The following is a 20,198-nucleotide window of genomic DNA, read 5'->3' as shown; positions in this document are numbered from 1 at the left end:
GCCACAACATAGATCATTTGGAATTCGCAATACTAATATCAAATGGGGGTTTCTGGTGGGGGTATCTTTATTTCCTTAGATGTCCAGTTACTTGGAAAGATGAGCTTGGTCTTCATGTTTGGGGTGGAATTTGTGAAGTGTGTTTTGGAAATGGTCTTTGGGTATAGAAGATGTAAATTTTGATTCCTTTAGGAAATTTATTTATAAAACAACATGAGTTCTTTGAGTTTTAGGGGGTTTCTGGGTTACACAGACAACTTTAGTGGTACTGTAGCCTCCCAGGTAAATACTTAGAGCAGAAACATAATACGAAATAGGTGGTCCTTCCTCTTCTCTCCAGAAAAGGCAAGGATTGCCCAGTTGGGGTGTCTGGGCAGGGGACTGAGCAGAGGGCACTGGTCTCACTGGTCCTGGGCTTGTTCCCAGTTCTTTTTCCAGAATGTGAAGTACATGCAGTTGCAAGTAGAATCCTTTACAATTCATAATGGACAAGTGCCCTGTCAGTTTGAATTCATCAACAAGCCTGATGAAGAGTCTTACTGTAAGCAGTGGCTGAATGCCAACCCCAGCAGAGGGTTCCTGCTGCCAGGTAAGGCCTCTGTTCTCAGGTTCCTGGTAAGTGGTTTGGGGAACACTCTACCCTCTCTTTGCTTATTTTCCTGAAATAAACTTTTTGTTTCTGAGTTTTTTGTTGTCTACTTAAAACTTTTTAAAAGCTCTATGGATGAACCATCCATAAAGAAAATATAAAATAGTGAGGAGCATGAGTACAGTTTCAAAAGCATATTCGTTCCATAAGTTCACAGAAAGAGAAACATACGATTGCCATGAAGCTGTTAATGCTGATAAAAGAACCATTTTCACTGGCTGCCTCACCATAATTAACTCCCAAGTATCTGCTCTTGTGGGGAAAGATAATGAGGTGGTAATCCAGAAATTATATCTAGTTCTGGAATGTACAATACATGTCTTTCTCCTGACTTCTCCTCTGCACTCTGAGTTGTGCTGTGTGACAGAGGGATGAAGCCTGTTTTCCAGACAGTTCACAGGCTGATACTTGCATTATGTTTTCTACTGGATCTGGTGTCTCATCTGACCTGGCTCAGGGCGAGCTGTTTGATTCATGCCTTCTTACTGTGTTAATAATTTCTAGTCCGAGCTTTGCTACTTAGAGCTTGGATTTTATAGCAGTTGCCTATTCACATTTTTGTTTGTTTCCACATTCCCATTTGGACAGTAAACTCCTTGTTCATATGTCTCCTGAGTGCTGAGCATATACATACTTGTTGGTTGGCTGATACCTCTCATTTTCTTTCCCTGACCTCTCATAACTGACTCTCTTCCCTACTATCTTTTTCCTTCTTTCCTCTTGGTCTCCCACCAGCCAATATTACTTTTTAAATTTTTCTTCAGATTCTACCATTAAGATTGAATTGGAGCTATTTGTAAATAAGACCACGGCTACAAAGCTCAACTCGGGTGAAGACAAAATTGAGGACATTCTGGTTTTGCACCTGGACAGGGGAAAGGATTACTTTTTGTCTGTGTCTGGGAACTACCTGCCCAGCTGTTTTGGATCTCCCATTCATACATTGTGCTACTTGAAGGAGCCAATCTTGGACCTGCCACTTAAAGCTATCCGAGAGCTGGTGAGTTACATGCCATAGGAAACATTTAGAACTGTGTAGCAGCCAAGCCAGTCAAACAAGATATGTCTATGCCTACATTCCCAGGGACCTGAGAATTCTTCAGCCTTCCTACAGCTAGCTTACTACATCAATTATATATTGCTGTGTAACAAACCACCCTAACATTTTACATACAGCACTTGATTACCCGCAAGGGAAGCAGCCTTGCACAGGATGGCCTTCCCAGCAACGAGTTATTGCTTTTCATGACTCTGTGAGTTTCCAGTGTGGTTCTTCTGCTGGTCTTGCTTAGGCTCATTTGTGTGGTTGCAATCAGATGGTGGCAAATTATGAAGCCAGCCCAGATTCCAGGAGCAGGGAGAAACTCCACCACTTGATGGGAAAAGCTGCAAAATGAGGCTGTGTTTTTCAGTCTCATACCTAGTGCATTAGAGAAACTCAGCTGTGGATACTAAGATAATGAAGGTTCCCTGGCCCATGGTATTATTCTATTTTGGGTTTGTTTTAATCATCACTTGGTAGTTTATTATTCTAAACTAAGTTTTCTGAGACCCAAAAGGCTTCTCTGGAGACATTTCTAATACATGGGAACTAGTTGAGAGCAGATTTATGGTAATATGTATGCTTCCCCATCGATTCATTTTTTTAATTTAAGTGCTCTTGAACTCCATCCTCTCCATTATATAGATGAAAACAGAGTGACTTGTCATAGGTCACATAGCAAATTAACACTGGACCTGGACCTTGCACTCGGGTTTTTGGACTCCCAAGTCTGAGCTGTTTTTTCACCAGATTATACTGTCTCTCTGGTTCTGACAGTGAAATGTTACAGGCAGAATTTTTTCTAAGATGATGCATATTTCACCTGATTCATTGAAACTTCCTGCCATAACCTACTCCCAATTCTCAAAAGTCATCTTTGTATGTTGTGCCACCTGATTTCATTTGACAACGGAATGTTTTGCTTAGAGGCACCGAAATGCTTCCCTTCTCCATGAGTTTGCTGTCCCCATAGCATGTGTTCTGAAGTTAGCCTGGCATTAGTTGCATTGGTAGGGTTTCTTATCATGCTTTTATTTCTTTTCAGACACTGATGCCACTGCAGACTGAAGATGATGGGAGCCAGTTGAAGAACCACATGGACATCCCCAAAGAACTCTGGATGATGGTTGATTACCTATACCAAAATGCCATCCAGCAGGTGGGTTATAATTAAGCAATCAGACCTGAGTGAGGCCAGGCTGCCTTGAGAAAGGACATCAGGTCCAAGAACTTTTGGTGTAAGAGGCTTTTACCCCAGGGAGTGAATGAAGGCTAAATAGGTTCATGTTTCACACCCCTGTGGTACCCCGATTTTACATACAGCACTTGATTACTCCCAAGGAAAGCAGCCTTGCACAGGATGGCCTTCCCAGCACAGCGTGTTCCCTCCTCTGACCTCTGAAGTCCCCCAGGTAGAAAGCCATCTGGAACTTCCCAGGATGTCAGCCTGCTATCCTTTTGAGGAACTCTCCTCAGCTGCTGGGAATGGGAGGGACTAACTTGTTGACAAACTAGAGACAGGGGACCAGATGGGACTCCCAGGCCATGAGTCAAGAAGTCTGATTTTTAGAGCGACTTGGGCGGGCTTCATGAGATCAAATTGGCCAATTTCACTGACTCCTTTATATAGATCCCAGGGAGACTGAGCAGCATACATTCTTATGATTTCCTTTTCCTTTTTTTCCTCACATCTATTGTGTGTTACATTATTCCAAACACTGTTCTAAATGTTCATAGCATTATGTCATTTAGTTCTCACATAGCTCTCAGATGAGGAAATAGATCTCTAGAGGGTTAAATAACTTGGTCAAGGTCCCAAAGCTGATAAGTGGTCAGGATTGGGATTTGAACCCAGAAAGTCTGGCTATAGATGTCACATTCTCAAGTACTGTGCTCTTCCGCCTTCTCTACAGAGCACCTTCCAAGTGTAACTTTTGAGCTATAGATATAATACTGTTATTATTAACATAGTTAAATGGCATTAAGTCATTTTATAAAACAAATCAACATAAAGTACCCTAGGACTACTGGAGACACCTTTATTGCCATGATCTTGTTTTCACAAAGCGCTGAGGTGCTTTGTAGTTTTCTCCATCTTATGAATGATATAATTTCTTCAAGTTTTTTTTTTTTCTGGTTAATCCCTCTATAATACTGCAGGAAACATAGCTTCTTTTAGGTTTTCCCTTATGTTGGATCTTATTGTTGTGTGTTGTATGCCCTACCCATAGTTTTATAATAGATATCTTATCACTCAAAAGACCTGTTGTGGAAGCATGCTTGGAAGGCCTGCAAGATAAATTAGCCACACCAGCTTAAATCAGATTGTGTACCAGGTGATTCAAAGGCCTTACTACCCTGCTTCTTTTTGTTCTCTGCTGGTGATTATATTTTTAGGTTAAGAAATCATTGCTGATTTTCTGAGAACATAATTATTTTGTGACTTCTCTTTTGCAGGAAGATCTGTTTCAACAGCCAGGCCTTAGGTCGGAATTTGAGCATATCAGAGACTGTTTGGATACTGGAACGACTGATACTCTCTGTATCCTTCAGATTGTGTGTGTGTGTGTGTGTGTGTGTGTGTGTGTGTGTGTGTGTGAGATTGTGTGTGGAGAGACAGAGAAGGATGGAGAAATTATGAGTAAAAGAGGTGAGAATAGTGAAAGAATAATATTTTAAGGCTCAAAAATTAGATATTGTATCCTCAGCTATCATGTTTTTCTTAAAGTTTGCATAGAGAAGACTTTACAACTTTAAGCAACCAATATAGCAGGAACTCAGGAGGGCCCAGCTAAGCTGACAAACAGCTTCGCCCTTTCAAGATATCAGGCTGGCACCCTAGCTCTGAGCAGAGAGCCTGACTGGGCAAGCAGAACTCTGGCATGTGCTCACTCCTGGGCCTTTTCCTAACCATGGGCAGCAACATCACCTGTTCCTTAACGATGGGCCAAAAGCTGCTAGCAATCATTCCGTAGCCGAGGCTCTGCTGCTTTTCCTGGAGAGTCTGCCAGAGCCCGTCATCTGTTACAGCGCTTATCATAACTGCTTGGAGTGTTCTGGCAACTACACTGCAAGTAAACAGGTGAAGGGAGGCACTGAGCATTAGTAGTACACATGTTGCAGCCCAGGCTTCATGGGGCCTGAGGGGATGGAGTGGTCACAGCCCCTCAAATGCAGTGTCTTAGAAACAGCTTCATATCTTTCCTTCCTTAACCTGTTCTTCTGTTCATGTCCTTTTTTTCTTTTAATGTCATCATCCTTAATTGCAGTGACTCAACCCAGAAACCTGAGTCATTTCTGACTCCTCCAGTTGTCACCTCCTACATGCCCAGTGCCCTTGATCTATCACCCATCATTTTTCTTTCATTCTCATACCGCTTACCTTGGTTCAAGGCTCCTCATTTAGACTCTCCCACTGCTGATTTGTTTTGCACACTGACATAGATTGTGTTGTAAGCCTCTCATGATGTTGCTGTTGGTCAAAAATCATATTTGGCTCTCCATTGCCAATGAATGATATTCTTAAATTTTCAAGACTTTTTATGATCTACTCTATTTGTTCACTTATGTAACAGGCTATAGCAGAATAATCTAGAATACCTGCTAATAACACAGGTTCTAGAGCCACACCCTATATCCACTGAATCAAAATCTCTTTTGGAATATATTTTGTACAAGCTTCCCAACTTACTCTGAGATGCAGATAGCTGGAGTACTCATTGAATTCTAGCCTGATCCTTACCTGTTTTCCTTCTCTTGCCTTTTTTACACTCTCTTTTTCCCTAAATACCCTAGTCTTTACCTCTGCAAGTCCAATCTTGTGTTATATTCAAGACCTAACTAAAATGTCTTCTATTCCTTTAAATCTGTGGAGATCACACAGAAGTTTGACCTCTAAATTCATGTAGCACTTCTCTTTTGGCACTTATGCCAAGTAGTAAGTGGTCAGGGTTTTTATGTGCACATTCTTACTCATGTACTTAGATGATATACTCAATTCCTGGAATGTAGCAGACACTTGACAAAATAATTGAATGACTGAAAAAATAAATCCCAATTCTCCCTCTTTCAGGTCATTTCTACTCTCCCCACATTCCACAAAAATGTTTTCGACTACTTGATGAAGTTTTTGCGAGAACTGCTGAAAAATTCAGCAAAAAATCATTTGGATGGAAATATTCTAGGTAAGCAGTCAAGTGACTATGGAAAGCATCTCTGCCAACTGAGAGACTCATGAGAAATGTTGTTGAGGGAAGTCCTAAGTCCACTGCAATAGAACTAAAATCTGGCAGTTTACCCTCAAATAGTTTTTTTAAAGCAGAAAATTTGCTTTGGGGCACCCTCCCCCACTCCTAATAACACAAGAATAAGTAGTACCTGCTTTTGCTGAATCATTTGTTTTCTCTGTTTTTCATGCAGCTAGCATATTTGGCAGCTTACTGCTTCGAAACCCAGCCGGTCACCAGAAGCTTGAAATAGCAGAGAAGAAGAAGGCTCAAGAATTTATTCGCCAGTTTCTCTACAACTCACCCTGAGCCTCTCCATCTCTTCTCTATTTTATCTGAGGCAGCCAATTTCCAGTCTCACCTATTTCTGTTCAAAAGTGGCCTTAAAAGGATGTGAGGCCATTTGGAAGCAAGAGTGGCAATTGCCTATTTTCTGAGCCCAGGCCATCTTCTCCTGCTATGGCTATTACAGTCAGTGCTGCTGTGAGTTGTGAAGACATGAGGGGAAATCCACCACAATAAAACTGACATTCCAATGTTCAACTTTATTTAACACAGATAGATCTCTATTTTTTTTATTTTAAAAATGTCGAAATAACTGTACTTGTGGTCACTTAGCCTGCCTCCAAGGCATAGTCAGTGCCTTCCCTGTACCCTGGGCTGACCTCCCCATGATCAGATATTTGAGCAAACTCTGGAGTTCCTAAGGGAGAATGCGTTGGACGGCAAGAATGCAAGTGGAAGCTGTTGGATAAACAGGCCACAGCCACTCCAGATACTTCCAGCTCTCTGAGGACATGTGTACATGTATATGCAAGCCCTACCCCCTTTCCTACTCCGATGTGGCTCAGCAATTGAGAGGCTGGCCATTCAGCCTCTGAGGGCAACACAGTGGCTTGAAAATGAAAATACTGAAGAAATTAGGTGTTCTGGTGAAATGAGTGGAATTTTCTGGGCAGCAAGTCCTCCGAACTGTATATGATGCATTTCCTCTCTCATATGTGTAATATATTTTAATGATAAATGTATTTTTAACGGTGGTTATTTGTATGTTTTTATCTCTAAAGGGATGACAGCTCTCCGCAGCTAGACTTTTGTGGCTTAAGCATTGGGGCAGCTAGTCAGGGGCCAAGGAGATATTTGCCTGGTGTCTGGTGGGTACAGTCACTATTCACATTTTTCAAGCAAGAGGATACAGGAATGGCCTGAAACCCTTGACCCCCTGCTCCAGTCTCTGGAGGTTATTCTCTGAATATTCCAGAGAAGTAGCTTACGGTAAAAACAGGCAGTGGCTGCTGGGAGGTTCTAACAGTTAAGAGCTTCCAGGGATTTAGAAAAAAAAACAAATAAAATCGCTTCTTGGGTCCTGGAACACCACTTAGTATTAGTGTAAAATGTAATTTAGATATCGGCCAGAAGGATGACGATGTGAACGGTTAAAGGCACCAGTAGGTGGCGTTGACTGGCCCGGGTACTAGTCCGGTGGGAGATAACAATCCTCTGCAGGGGAAAAGTTGGGAGAGACATCCTGGGCAGGAGTGTAAGGAGAGAGATGGGCTTCTTATGAGAACATGAGTGGGGAAGTGGCGGCGGTGTGCTCTGGCTGGGATTGGAATACAACCTCGTTCTGCCACTCGGGTCCAATCTTTCTTAGCTCGGAACCTCCTGTCTATATTAACTCTGATGGGAGAAGAGGGGATACTGGGGCCACAGAGGGAGAAATGAGGGAATATCACAACCTTCCGAGCTCCCTCTGAGGGTTCCAGCTGGTATTCGGATGCCCAGCTGTGGTCCTTCGCGTTGCGGTTGTGGCTGCGAGGGCGGCCAGCGCAAGCCAGGCTAAGTCTACTTGGACTGGCAGAGGTTCGATCCCCTTTCCATGCGACTGGAGCCTTAGGAGTGACGCTCTGACGCCCTGCGAGGGAAAGACGCGGCCCGCGCTTCCTAGCACTGGACGATCTCACGGCCCCGCGGCGCCTCGCGGTGCCCCGCCCCTCCCTCTCGCCAATTGGAGGCTCGAGCTCAGCCCCCACGCGGCCTAACCCAACCAGAAGCATCAGGGAGAGGCGGAACCGGTATCTCCTCCTTCCTCCGGAAAGCGGAAGCAGAAGTGACGTTCGGGGAAGGTGGGGGCAATCATGGTGTCGCTGGGGAGGGGAGAAGCTGCCGCTGCCGCCGTTGCCGGGAGCCGCGGAGGTAAAAGGCGAAACTAGACGCGGCCTGGGCTGGGGACTTCCCGGGGGGCGCTGGACTTAGGCTCCCTCCTGCAGCATTTCCCAGTAGAGACCCCAGTCCGGTCACCATAGGGACCCCACCCCTCCTCCGTTTCCATGGGGATGGGTATCCAGCCCCCCTCCCCTGTTTCCATGGAGACCCGGACCCTGCCCCTCTTCGCACCGCTTGGAGACCCCCCAGCTTGTCTTCTGATTTTTCCGTGTAGCCCTGCCTGGGAGCTGTCCCACACAGGTTCCTTTTCCCAGCCTCCTCTCAGGGGTGCTCTGTTTGTACTCGTTTGCCATCCTCAAAGCTCCTGGTCTTGTTTGTTCCGGACAGTTAGCCTCCGCGTTGCCGCCGATGGTGCCTGGGCAGCCCAGTGGGGCCTCCGGTGCTCCTCCGTCTCCTCTTAGTTCTCTCCTCTCAGATGCAGTGAATTGTGCATCTACTGGGTTGCGTAAGCCAGAGCAAGGAGTCGGGCTGGTTCCTCCCGGATATGATCCCTTGGCCTGTCTCGTAACTATCTGTCTAGCCGCCCCACTTCGTAAAGGTTCACTTTCTAATCCAGATCACAAGAGAAAGATAAAGTTCAAAGCCAGACTGAAAACTGAAAGTGATGTGGTGCTTATTTTTAAATTTTCCCTTCTGCCTGCCAGACTCCCATTTGTAGAACCTGTGTTTGCAGGTAAAGGAAGAATCACTATTCCAGAACAGGAAAGCTTGAAATTTGGTATTTTTTCTTTTTCAAGAGAGTATATCTTCCCAAGAGAGCATATCTTCTCAAGAGAGCATATCTTCTCAAGAGAGTATGCGTGCAGGCCTTTCATTCATTTAGCTGACATCTTCTGAACTCCTAGTGTCAGTGTACTGTGCTAGGAGTACTAGAAACAAAAATAAGACTCATCATTCCCTCACTGCAGAGAGCCCACTGTACGAGCATGGCTTCTAGTGGATACCAGATTGTTTTAGGAGATAAATAGATAAAGTGCTTTTCATTAGATATGCCTGATTATAGATCACCCTCTCTACACAGGAGCTGAAACATCTGTTCTAGGAAGGAGAGAATGAATTCACACTTGTTTTCTCTACTCTTGTCAGAATGACATTGTGCTTTATTGTGCATTATCTCTTACACCACATAACAATACTTTGAGAGAACAGAAATTACCAGTCCCACCTTACATATAGGAAAAATGAGGCACAGAAAAGTTCCCCAAGTAGTAAGTGGCAAAGCTGGAATTTGTAGGTAGGTGACCCTGCCTCCAAAACTCTGCTCCTTGCACCATAGATTACACTGCTTTGTGGTTTGATTTGGGGGATATTTGAGTGGGGTTTCCTTACTTTTAAAGTTTAAGCAACTCAGACTTGAAGCATTTTATCCCTTTATCCCCTTTAGGTATTTTGACCAATCTTCAAATTGTTTGGCAGTAGGCACATTTGGAAGGTCTTGTGAACTGCTACTTATTACTTCAATTTTTTTACAAAAGGCATTGCTTTTAAAATGATGATTTCAAAGTAAAGCTTAAAAATTAGTCCCATGGAAGTTGATTTTTCATTTACTTTGTGCTGCTCTTGAAATGAGAGGGGAAAATAGCCCCGTGGTTTCTGAGGAGATCCCTAGGTCATGTAGTGTGGCTCTGACTCTGGCTTTGTTCTTTTGCAGATAGGTCATTACCTTTCCATTTCTCACAATTGAGCTGAGCACAATTGAACCATGGGGGAACACAGTCCAGACAACAACATCATCTACTTTGAGGCAGAGGAAGATGAGCTGACCCCCGATGACAAGATGCTCAGGTTTGTGGATAAAAACGGACTGGTGCCTTCCTCATCTGGAACTGTTTATGATAGGACAACTGTTCTTATTGAGCAGGACCCTGGCACTTTGGAGGATGAAGATGACGATGGACAGTGTGGAGAACACTTGCCTTTTCTAGTAGGGGGTGAAGAGGGCTTTCATCTAATAGATCATGAAGCAATGTCCCAGGGTTATGTGCAACATATTATCTCACCAGATCAGATTCATTTAACAATAAACCCTGGTTCCACGCCCATGCCAAGAAATATCGAAGGTGCAACCCTCACTCTACAGTCGGAATGTCCAGAAACAAAACGTAAAGAAGTAAGTAAAGCAGCGGGTGAAGGCTCATTTTGGCTTTGGGAAGTTCTTACGCAACTCGTGTTGGCAGTTTTAGCTGGAGAGTAAAGGAGTCCCTGGAATTAGGACCTACAATGGCTTTGCTTATCAATAATACATATGCTTCACATTTTGTTGTGACTGCTTTCTGGAACTTTTGGTTTGTAAGGCTACATTGAAATTTGGGAAAACTAAATTATAATTTTTCAAATTTTCCTCCCCAAACCATAAATAAAATAGAAATTTCATTGAAGTAAATTCCTATTTCTGATGCTGAAATAAATAGATTGAGTTTTGGAGATGAGTATCTGCTAGAATATGCTTTATTAGTGAATGTTTAATGAATAATAAAGGCTGGGTTTTTCCATAAGAAATTCACGCAAAATGTGCATGTCACAATACTTTGCAAACTGTAAAACATTGTACAAATTATGCTAATGGTGATTATTAACAGAATAGAAAATATGGTTTAAAGGTAGTCATCCACATCATCCAGGAACTGATTGCAGGTCAATTAGGAAAAAATAGATCACTGGTAGTTGAAATGCCAGGGACTAAATATAAGATATTAGCAAACAGACATTGAGTAAATTGTTTGGCAAAATATTATCTCTTTTGCTGTGATTAAGCTCTTGAAACTGAGGAATTTTATTTATGGCATATGGCTTTTCCTTTGCTAGCCTTAGGATCTCAGAGCTGGAAGGAACCCTAGAGAGACCATATTGTCCTACCACCCACCCCATGCAAGAAGCTCTGTAGCATCTTTGACATCAATTCATCTGGTCTCTGCTTGAACACTTCCAGAATGATGAAAGCACAGTGTTTCACAGCTCAGTCTAATAGATTTGTTGGCCAGCTCTGATTATTAGAAAGCTTTTACTTGTATAGAGCCAAAATCTGCCTTCCTTCAGCTTCTGCCCACTCTTTCTAGTTCTGTCTTCCTGAATAACAGAAAGTTAAAGCTTCTCATGGAACAACCCATCAGATATTTAAAGATCATGGATTTCTCTTTATCTTTGTCTGTACAAGCTAAACATCTCCATTTACTTAAATATTCCTCTTATGACATTTCCCCCTAGTTTCTCATCAGCCTGATCACCTTTGATTATATGAATTCCAGTTTTCCAAATTCCTCTTAAAATTCATAATTGAGCACAATCTCACAAGTGTCAATCAACCAGCACTGAATAATGTGTGACTTATAATCTGTACACTGTATTACAATTATTATATAGTTTGTATTCCATTAACAATGACATCGTCCTGTTAGCTTATACTTGGAATAGTGGTTCTTTATTGGGACAATTTTGTCCCCCAGAAGACATTTGACAATGTCTGGAGACACTTTTGGTTGTCGCACAGGCAAAGCACTGCTGGAATCTAGTCAGTAGAGGCCAAAGATCCTGTTAAACTTTCTACAATGCCCAGGACAGCCCCCTACAACAAAGAATTATATGTCCCAAAATGTCAGTTGGCTGTGTTCCAATGAAACTTTATTTACAAAACAGGCAGTGGGCTAGATTTGGCCCACTGTCTGTGGTGGTTCCTACCCCTGGACTAGAACATAGTAGTAGGAGAGAAGGATGGAAAGATATTCAGACAGGGAAAGGCAGTGATAGCATGCTAGGGGGTTTGGACTAGAATCTGAAGTTTGAGCCAAGGAGTGACGTGGTTAGAGTAGCGTTTTAGAAAGGTTGCTCTGGTAGCGGTGGTAGCTTGATTGCCCAGTTAGGAGATACTTGTAGTTTAGGTTTGGGATTGCATCTGAGTCTAATGAAGGATAGTGGCCTTGAATGTGGAAAACTCCAGAGCTTTTTATTTTTTGACGCATAAGAGAACTTAGTATGTTATTAGAGTATGAAGAATGAGTGATAAATTTGGTATGAGTCAAAAGATTTGTCTATTTTTCCAAATGTGTTGAGTTTCTTCTGTGTCTTAGCACAGGGGCCACCCCAAAGATTGACCTGGAGCTTCAAGTCTAGGGAGCGAATTAAGTGGTTAGTCAACTGTGAGAGGTACTTTAACTGAGTCACATTCATAGTGCTGTGTGTATGCTAAAGAAAAGTGGCTGATTCTGTTGCTCCCACCCCACCCTCCAAGAATGGTGATTTCATAACAAGAATCAAGAAGACAAGGGGAGAAAGTTTGGTGGGGAAATTGGTGAGTTTGGTTGGAGTACATTGAACGTATAGTCCTTGGAGAAAAGTAGATTGAACAAGTTGAGAAGCCCATTAGAAATATGAATCTAAAGTTGAGGAAATGACAGGATTAGAAATGTCTTGTGGATCTGTGAAGGGGCAGTAGTTCAAACTGTGGGTAGTTTACTCAAGGGAGAAGTAAGAGTTGGTCTGAGAATACAAGGGTGAGAAAGAGGAACCAAAGATCACGTAAAGAGATCGTGGAATGCAGTGTTGTGGAAGCTGATGGAAGAAAGTGTTAAGAAGTGTTGAATATTCCTGTGTGAACCTGCAGAGGGATTGAGGGGCCAAAAGAAGCCATTAGTTCTACTATCTGCAGTTGATCCCATCATCAGAAGACTTTCAGTAGAATGCTGGGAGCTGAAGCCAGATTTCAAGTGATGGAGAAGCAAGTGGGTGGTGAGGAAACAGGAGGCAGGAAGTGTCAAGTTTTTTTGTTTTTTGTTTTTTGTTTTTTTTGATACGGTAGTTGGAGGAAGAAGCGTGATAAGGCATTAGTAACTTTAAAGGGATTGAATCATTATTTAGCACAGAAAAATTTGAACACAGTTTAGGGCCTAAACTTTAGGTCATCTTCAGTTAATGATTACTAGTGAAAGTGTTTCAAGAGCTAATGTTTGGGAAACATTAAGTTAAATCAAGAGGTTTGTTTATTGTGGGATTTCTCAGAACTTTTGATGTGCTAATAACTACGAAGGAAGGAAATGCAGAATTCTTCAAATGTTTTGAACTTGGAAAACGATTTTTCAGTCTCATTTCCAGGGTCAGTGTTTTGTGGAACACATTTTAGGAAATGCTGGTCTAGGCAGAAGAGGAGGTAGTAGGGAAGGAATGATTATGCATTCGGTGATGTCCTCTGTCACTTTCCCACTTCGTTCTGCTTGCAGGCCTGGTTTACCATTCATGTCTTCAGGTCATTGATAACCATGTTGAGTAGTACAAGGTCAAGGGTACTATGAGCACCTTGTTCAGGCTACTGTAGATTTAGCTCACTGTACTTTCCTCTCACCACATTTTTCCACTCTATTCATGAGACCAACATGGAAGATTCTATAAACTATTTTTGAAATCAGTAGATGTGGGGTTGGTTGGGAATTGAGATTGAAGCAGCAGTGGCTTTCCAGTCTTTGAAAATCTTGCTAAATGACTAGGCATTCCAGAGACTTGCCTTCCTGAAGCACTATCTTACCTTAGCTTTTGCTTTAACAGTGTTTCATTTATTTTTTGGCATTTAAATTCATTTAATTGGCCTGATGATGCCAATATTTATGACTATTTGATAATACTCTTCATCATTCCTTTATCCTTTCCTCTTTTTTAAGAAAAAAAAAAAAAAAAAAAAAGACTTGTTTTTTCTCCCGCTCCATGCCCAGGTGTTACTCCTGAGAAATCAAATCATTTGAAAACTAGTTAGTCTTCTTGGCTTCCTAAGCAGCTTATTTTCTGAGTCAGATTTTAGCCTGTTTTTCTTGTTTATCCCTGATTGCTCCATTGTTGTTTACAGTGTGTATGTAGTTGGCTTACTTATTACAGTCATGTTCCACATAACATTTCTGTCAGATTTCAAATTGGACCCATCAATGATGGACCCACATACAGTGACAGTTCCATAGGTTGTAATGGAGTTGAAAAATTCCTCCTGTCACCTAGTGATGTTATAGCCATGGTAACATTCTATCTCAATGCATTATTCACATGTTTGTGGTGATGCTGGTGTAAACAAACCTACTGTGCTGCCAGTCATTTAAAACTATAGCATATATAATGATGTATAGTACATACCTGATAATAACCATGTTGCTGGTTTATATATTTATTATACATTTTATTATTTTAGAATATACTTTCTACTAAAAAAGTTTGCAGTAAAACACCATGCTGCGTCATATAGCACCCTCATACGTCTCGTGTTTACATCTGTTAATTGCATCGTTTTCTCCTGTGCTTGATTTAATCTCATGTTTTGTACCATAACATGGTGTGCAGCCTTGTAGCCTAGGACAATAGGTTATACCACCTAGCCAAGGTATATAGTAGGCTATGCCATCTAGGTTTGTGTAAGTGCACTCTGTGATGTTCGCTAACGAAGAAATTGCCTAACGATGCATTTCTCAGAATATACCCCCATCGTTAAGTGGCACGTAATGGTACTTCATTTTTTTTCCTTTATGCTTGCTTTGCACAAAAATAAACTAACCAGAATGGTGCTACAGATACTGCCTTTTCTTTCCACATGACTACTGGTTATTCTGACTCTTAATTTCATGTATCTTATTCTCATACTTGCTGTTTCACTACTGCATACCTGTTGATTTGGTAGATTTGAAATTTTTCCAATCAAAATATTGTCATTCTGAAAAATAACAGCATCCTTAAGAGTTGTTCCTTTAATATCTTTCCATTCCAGGCTTCTAAGAAGCTGCGTTTCCTTTAGCAGTCCATGGTTTCTTGAACTTTCTTGCATCTGTGCCCTTCCTGAGAACCTGCCAGGAATCTCTAGTTACCTTTTCATCCACCTCTATTTGAACCACATTGGTGAACATAATGTATACCTACTCCCACTCCCCATGGCTAACTGACTTTGTCGCTCTTCTGGTGAATAGTTGGCCAAGAAGTATGAAAAAAGAACAAAAAAAAAAAAACCCAGAAATCATATACCAGATATGTTCTTCATGATGCACTGAAGTAGTCCAGTTCATTGTTGAGAATGAATATCTTTTTTTTACCAAGAAGCACAGTTACAGTGATACTTTATGAATTAGGCTGCTTGCTATATTGTTCAGTGACACTCTGAGAGGAGATTTATTTTTTTTTTAGTGTAACAAATCTTAAGTATAAGAATAAGGGGGAAATTTTGGCTTCAGTGTCTTCGATCCTTTACTTTGGGAGACCTACTTCCAATCTCATTCCTTATTATCAGTCTCTCAGGCCATGAAATGATCCACTCAGACAAACCAGGTTGATGCTGACTGTCGCATAGGGGAACCTCCCACTTTGTCTTTGCATGCTGTCACTACATTACTTTACAGATTCCTTTCTGAACTTCCACAGAACTCCCATTCAGAACTAGGACAGACAAAGACTCTTTTTTGCTTGAAATTTTAGTGTTAAGGATCCATTCATTCTTCGCACAAGCTTTTACTTATTGGGTATCAACTTTTGTCAAATATCAGGAAGGAAAAAGGAATAATTCCTGCCCTGGAGGCTTACAATCCATAAGGAGACTGGTGGAGGCTGTATGTGCGAGGTTCTGTAGGAATCCAGGACAGGAAGCATTTTCCATTTGTCACCAGATGAAGCTCTTTTACTGCTGTCCCCTGCATGCCTGCATGTGTGTTACACACCTACCCACAGTCACTAGCATTTCCTTCATGGAGGCCTGATGGACTGGAAAAGGGACAGGGAGGTTTTGTGCACGTACTGATTTCCCAACATGGTGCTGCAGGAATAACAGGTCTCAAATATACATTTCATATAGGCTGTACCCGTTGGGTATTGCTAAAATTTTGCTATTGTGGAACATTGGAGAAAGAACCTGTATTTTCATGTCTTTCTATTATTTAAACCAAACTGATTCTTAAACTTGTTTCTTCTGTGATTTGCAAAGCGAGAATTTAGACCTAGGTTCCATCTTTATTTTGATATATACTATGTGACCTTGGGCAAGCTGCTCTGTTTCCACTTTTGTAAAATTGAAGTAAAAATATCCCATTGCATTTTGTGAAGGCTAAGTGAGATTTATTCACATATAAATATACATCACTATACACATAAAAGCCTTTAACATAGTGTCTGGTGCATCGTGGTTGTTCAGTGAATGTTCATTTACTCTTTCTTGTGGTTCTTGAAGGAGGTACGGAGATAATCTCTAGTTGAAGAAAAGTTTAAAATGGTCTTTGTTAGCAACTCTTAAGGAAGCATTTTCTCCTTAAAACAAGGTTATAAATTGTGGTTGGGTTCCAGAACAGCCTGCCAGAGTCCCAATAATTCCTAATTAGCTGAACTGTTGTGTTTATAATGCCTCTTTGGAATGTGAACCATCATATATAACCATGTTTTAAAATGAGAACAGCTTCGTAGTCTTATTGCAAGGGTTCTGTGGATAACAGTCCTCGCCACAGCTAATCTGCTCTCATACTGGGCTCATCTTGACTTCCTTAGAACCAGGCTACTGAAAGTTACTTACGTAGTGAGCAGTTGGGGCACCAGGCAAAGCTGAGGCCCATAGAGGTAAAGAACGAGGACTCCCATTATGCTGGCAGTGGTGGTAGCGAGAGGGTGAGATAGCATCTGCTGAGTGTCTGCTGTGCACTAGTAGTCACTGTGTCAGGGGCTTTAATACAGTTTTGTATTTAATTTTCATAACAATCTTATAAAAGAAGTACTATTAACCCTCACTTTACAAAGGGAAAAAACTGAGGCTTAGAAACATATAGTTAGCAAGTGGTACAACTGAGATTTGAACTAAGGACTTTCTCGATGTCAAAGCCTATGCTTTTCTAACATAACATACTACCTTAGCAAAAGCAGGGGAGAATCAGACACTGAGCCATTAGTCACAAAAAGAGCAGAGAAAAGAGGGGCAGCAGGTGGCATTAGTTGTGTAAGGGTACAGGATTGAGAGGTGGGAACAGTATATGAATTCAGCTCTGATGGCGGGCGGTGGGAGGCCTGGTGAAGAAACGAAGGCAGTTCAGAGCTCTTCTGCTTCAAGCTCTGTGGTTGCACATTATGGAGTAGAAGGAATGAGATCAGTGCCAGCATAGGAACAGTTGGTATTGGGGAGAGGGAAGAGAAGTCTCTAGTAATGGGGAGGAAAGGGCAGCGCCTACAGCCGCAATATCCAGGCCAAGCATTTCTTTCTAAGAATGTTCATATGGTAGGTGCCTTTTTTTCTTTTCTGAATTTTTTAAAGTTTTTGTCTCCTGGAGTTCCAGTGTTTGTTTTTCTCATTTTTGCTTATTTCACTTACCTTTCCTTTTTTGATTTTGTTAACAGGGCAATCAATCATCTTTGTTAAATATTTCTCGATTCTAGAACTGCTTAGAACATTTCATAAATCAGCACCAGTTCTCTGAGAGCTCCTGCTTCCTGCCCATTGCTAGTATCAGATCCCATCCTCAGTGAGTCTAACCTGTGCTCTCCCCGAGCTCCTTAAATTAGTCATTGACAGCTGTTTGAGGCCACGCAAGAAAATAAGTGATGCAGTTTTTAAACTCATTCGGAGAAACATGTTTTATTATCTAAAGGAATTTTCAGTGTTATTGTAGATACTCTAATTTCAATAGGCAAATTAATTATGTGTCATCTCTCAAGTCGTTTAAATTCAGCTTGGGATCACCTCTTTTGAGAAGCTTTTCTTATTCATCCTCAGGTCTAAGTTAGATGCTTTTTCTCTATATTTCTCTATATTCTGATATCCATTATCAGCACAACTCCTCATACTACATTCTTGTTGTCTGTTTGATTCTCCTCTTGACTTTGAGCCCCTTGAGAGCAGGGGATATTTTTTTTTTTTTGTATTCCTGGCACTTGCAACAGAATAATCCATGAAAGATAATTTTCGAATGCATGCATCCCTGAGAAGCCTTAATGGTATTTAAAGGTATCACATGTTGCAATACCTGCTCTGTGTAACCATGAAAACATACATGTTTTTTGCAACTTCCTGTTCTGATCTAGTTTGAGGAGGTTTAGTTTTCCTTTTTGTGTGTGAAAATTCACGCTGCTTAAAAATGATTCTAAAAGACAGACTAGCCATTTCCATTTACTGCTTCCTTCCATATGGAGTGAGGGAGATTACTTGTTTATTCAGCATATTGTAGGGGAGCGGGCATTTGCTTTGTCAGTCAGCCATCACTCCCACCTTTAAATACAAATATCTTCTTAGTCTATGTCACCTCCTAACTTTCCATCCTGTCTCTCTCTCTTCTCAGGCAAGTTTCTTGACAAGAGTAGCTATATTCCTTGCCTGCAGCTCCTTGCTTTTCCCTGACTTTTCAGCCCGTTACATTCTGGCTTCTGATCCTACCCCTTCAATGAAGTTAGTCTAGCCGGGACAATTATGATCTTGTGAATCAGCTGAATCCAAGAAAATGCTTTATCAGTCATTTCTGCTACATTTGACCTAGTTAATCATCCTCCTTGAAACTGTTCCCATGTTGCTTATAGTTCTTATCACTACTTTCCTCAGCAGTAAGTCCTGCTGGTTTTATTTTGTTTGTTTAGTCATTTATTCCTTCATTTAACAAATATGAACTGAGTGTCACTTCTCCACAAGGCTAGTCCCTGAGGCTATGGCAGTGAACAAGACAGACATGGAACCTATAGTCCAAATGGAGAGTAGCCATTCATTCATTTAACTCAGCCAATATTTATTTAGTGCCTCCTGTGTTTCAGCTACTGCTGTGCCTAGCAACTAAATAGATAATGATATATATATATTGTTTAATTATGTAATAACTTAATCTTAGTGGTATGTGCTTTAAAGAAATAGAGGAAGCTATGAGGACCTATATAATAAGGATACCTATTCTAGTTGGGGGTGTGGATAGGGGTCAGTCAGGAAAGAGTTTCTGAGAATGTTTATTGGAAGCTTGAGTTGGCCAAGTAAAAACCCTGGATGGGAGTTGGGGTTGGCAGGGCAGGGAGATAGGGAGGGGTAGTTAATTATTGATTGTACTCTTACTTAGAAAGTTATCAGCTGCTGTACCATCCTAAGAATGAAATTCTGCTCTTATCATTCATCATTGTTGTAAGTTCTATGATTGAGACATGCATACTCCTTTATTGCAGCATTTACAGCCCTGGTTCTCCTTCCTGGTCAGTGATTATTTTGAAATTTCCATCTGGCAGCACCAAAGAGATTTTTAGTCTTCATAAGAGATCAAGATCTATGCTCAAGAGGATAATTAACAGTGTAAGCTAGGTGTCCAATGAGTAGTATAGTTAAGTATTATTGGAATTCAGAAAGGGGCACTGTCACTTAGACATGGAGTGATCATGGAGAGCCGTGGAGGTAGTGTAGTTTGACCTGAAGAAAAAAAGAGACTCAGAAAAGTAGAGAAGAAAGGAACTAGGCATTTCCAGTAGAGAGAAAGAAGAAAGCAAAGGTAGGAAGTGGAAGTTCAGCGTTGCAATTAGGGAAGGGGTGTACTGTTGCCTATAGGCCTAGACAGAGCCTACTCTTGTACTGGAGTAATGTGATAGAAGATGGGAGAGGACCTAGAAAGGACCTTGGATATCAGGCTAAGGAATTGGGACTTTATCCTTTGAGCAGAGTGAAGGCATATGTAGAACACTGTTTTAGAACAAATCTGGTAGTGAGTGGCTTCAAAACTAGGCATTGAGACATGAGAATGCCTGCCTGGACTAGTGGGTCGGCAATTCAATTTAACAGATGTTTATGGAGCACTTCCTGTGTGGCATTAGGAAGGGTCAGGAATGAATAAGTGAGGGGGCACTTGTGTGAGGAACCTAAAGACGTGTGCAAGATCATATTGAGGGTTGGAGAGATTAGAGAAGACGTGGAAGGGGAGACAGGAGGATTCAGAGCGCCCCCCCCCCCCCCACTGGTTTTAGGAGTTGGCAAACTGTGGCCCACAAGCCAGATCCATTCAGATGCCTGTTTTGGTGAAATGGTTTTTTACATTTTAAAGGATTTTTTAAAATTTTTTTATTAAATTAGTTTTAAGTATACCGTACATTGGTTAGACATCTATATAGTTCATAA

At 41.5% G+C, this 20,198-nt stretch overlaps 2 protein-coding genes across 7 annotated transcripts in view; both read left to right on the top strand.

Moving 5' to 3' along the window:
• The window catches only part of INPP5B (inositol polyphosphate-5-phosphatase B), a 44,502-nt gene extending 37,545 nt beyond the window's left edge, over positions 1 to 6,957 (top strand). For 2 of the 4 annotated variants that reach the window (XM_036231951.1, XM_036231964.1), the window contains 7 exons: positions 427 to 589; positions 1,414 to 1,649; positions 2,737 to 2,850; positions 4,149 to 4,233; positions 4,646 to 4,773; positions 5,764 to 5,875; positions 6,111 to 6,957. In XM_036231951.1, the coding sequence (XP_036087844.1) occupies positions 427 to 589; positions 1,414 to 1,649; positions 2,737 to 2,850; positions 4,149 to 4,233; positions 4,646 to 4,773; positions 5,764 to 5,875; positions 6,111 to 6,226 (954 nt within the window). In that variant the 3' untranslated portion in view covers positions 6,227 to 6,957. The other 2 variants (XM_036231955.1, XM_036231961.1) reach the window with 2 other exon arrangements.
• Positions 6,958 to 8,013: 1,056 nt separating this feature from the next.
• MTF1 (metal regulatory transcription factor 1) overlaps positions 8,014 to 20,198 on the top strand; it is a 37,768-nt gene continuing 25,583 nt past the window's right edge. For 2 of the 3 annotated variants that reach the window (XM_016157383.2, XM_016157382.2), the window contains exons 1-2: positions 8,014 to 8,113; positions 9,795 to 10,253. In XM_016157383.2, the coding sequence (XP_016012869.1) occupies positions 9,846 to 10,253 (408 nt within the window). In that variant the 5' untranslated portion in view covers positions 8,014 to 8,113; positions 9,795 to 9,845. The remainder of the gene's footprint in view (positions 8,114 to 9,794; positions 10,254 to 20,198) is intronic. The other variant, XM_016157384.2, reaches the window with a different exon arrangement.

The sequence above is a fragment of the Rousettus aegyptiacus genome, unplaced genomic scaffold (assembly GCF_014176215.1).
Source record: "Rousettus aegyptiacus isolate mRouAeg1 unplaced genomic scaffold, mRouAeg1.p scaffold_m13_p_1, whole genome shotgun sequence".
Classification (NCBI taxonomy): Eukaryota; Metazoa; Chordata; class Mammalia; order Chiroptera; family Pteropodidae; genus Rousettus; species Rousettus aegyptiacus.
This window is presented reverse-complemented; position numbering and strand designations above follow the sequence as displayed.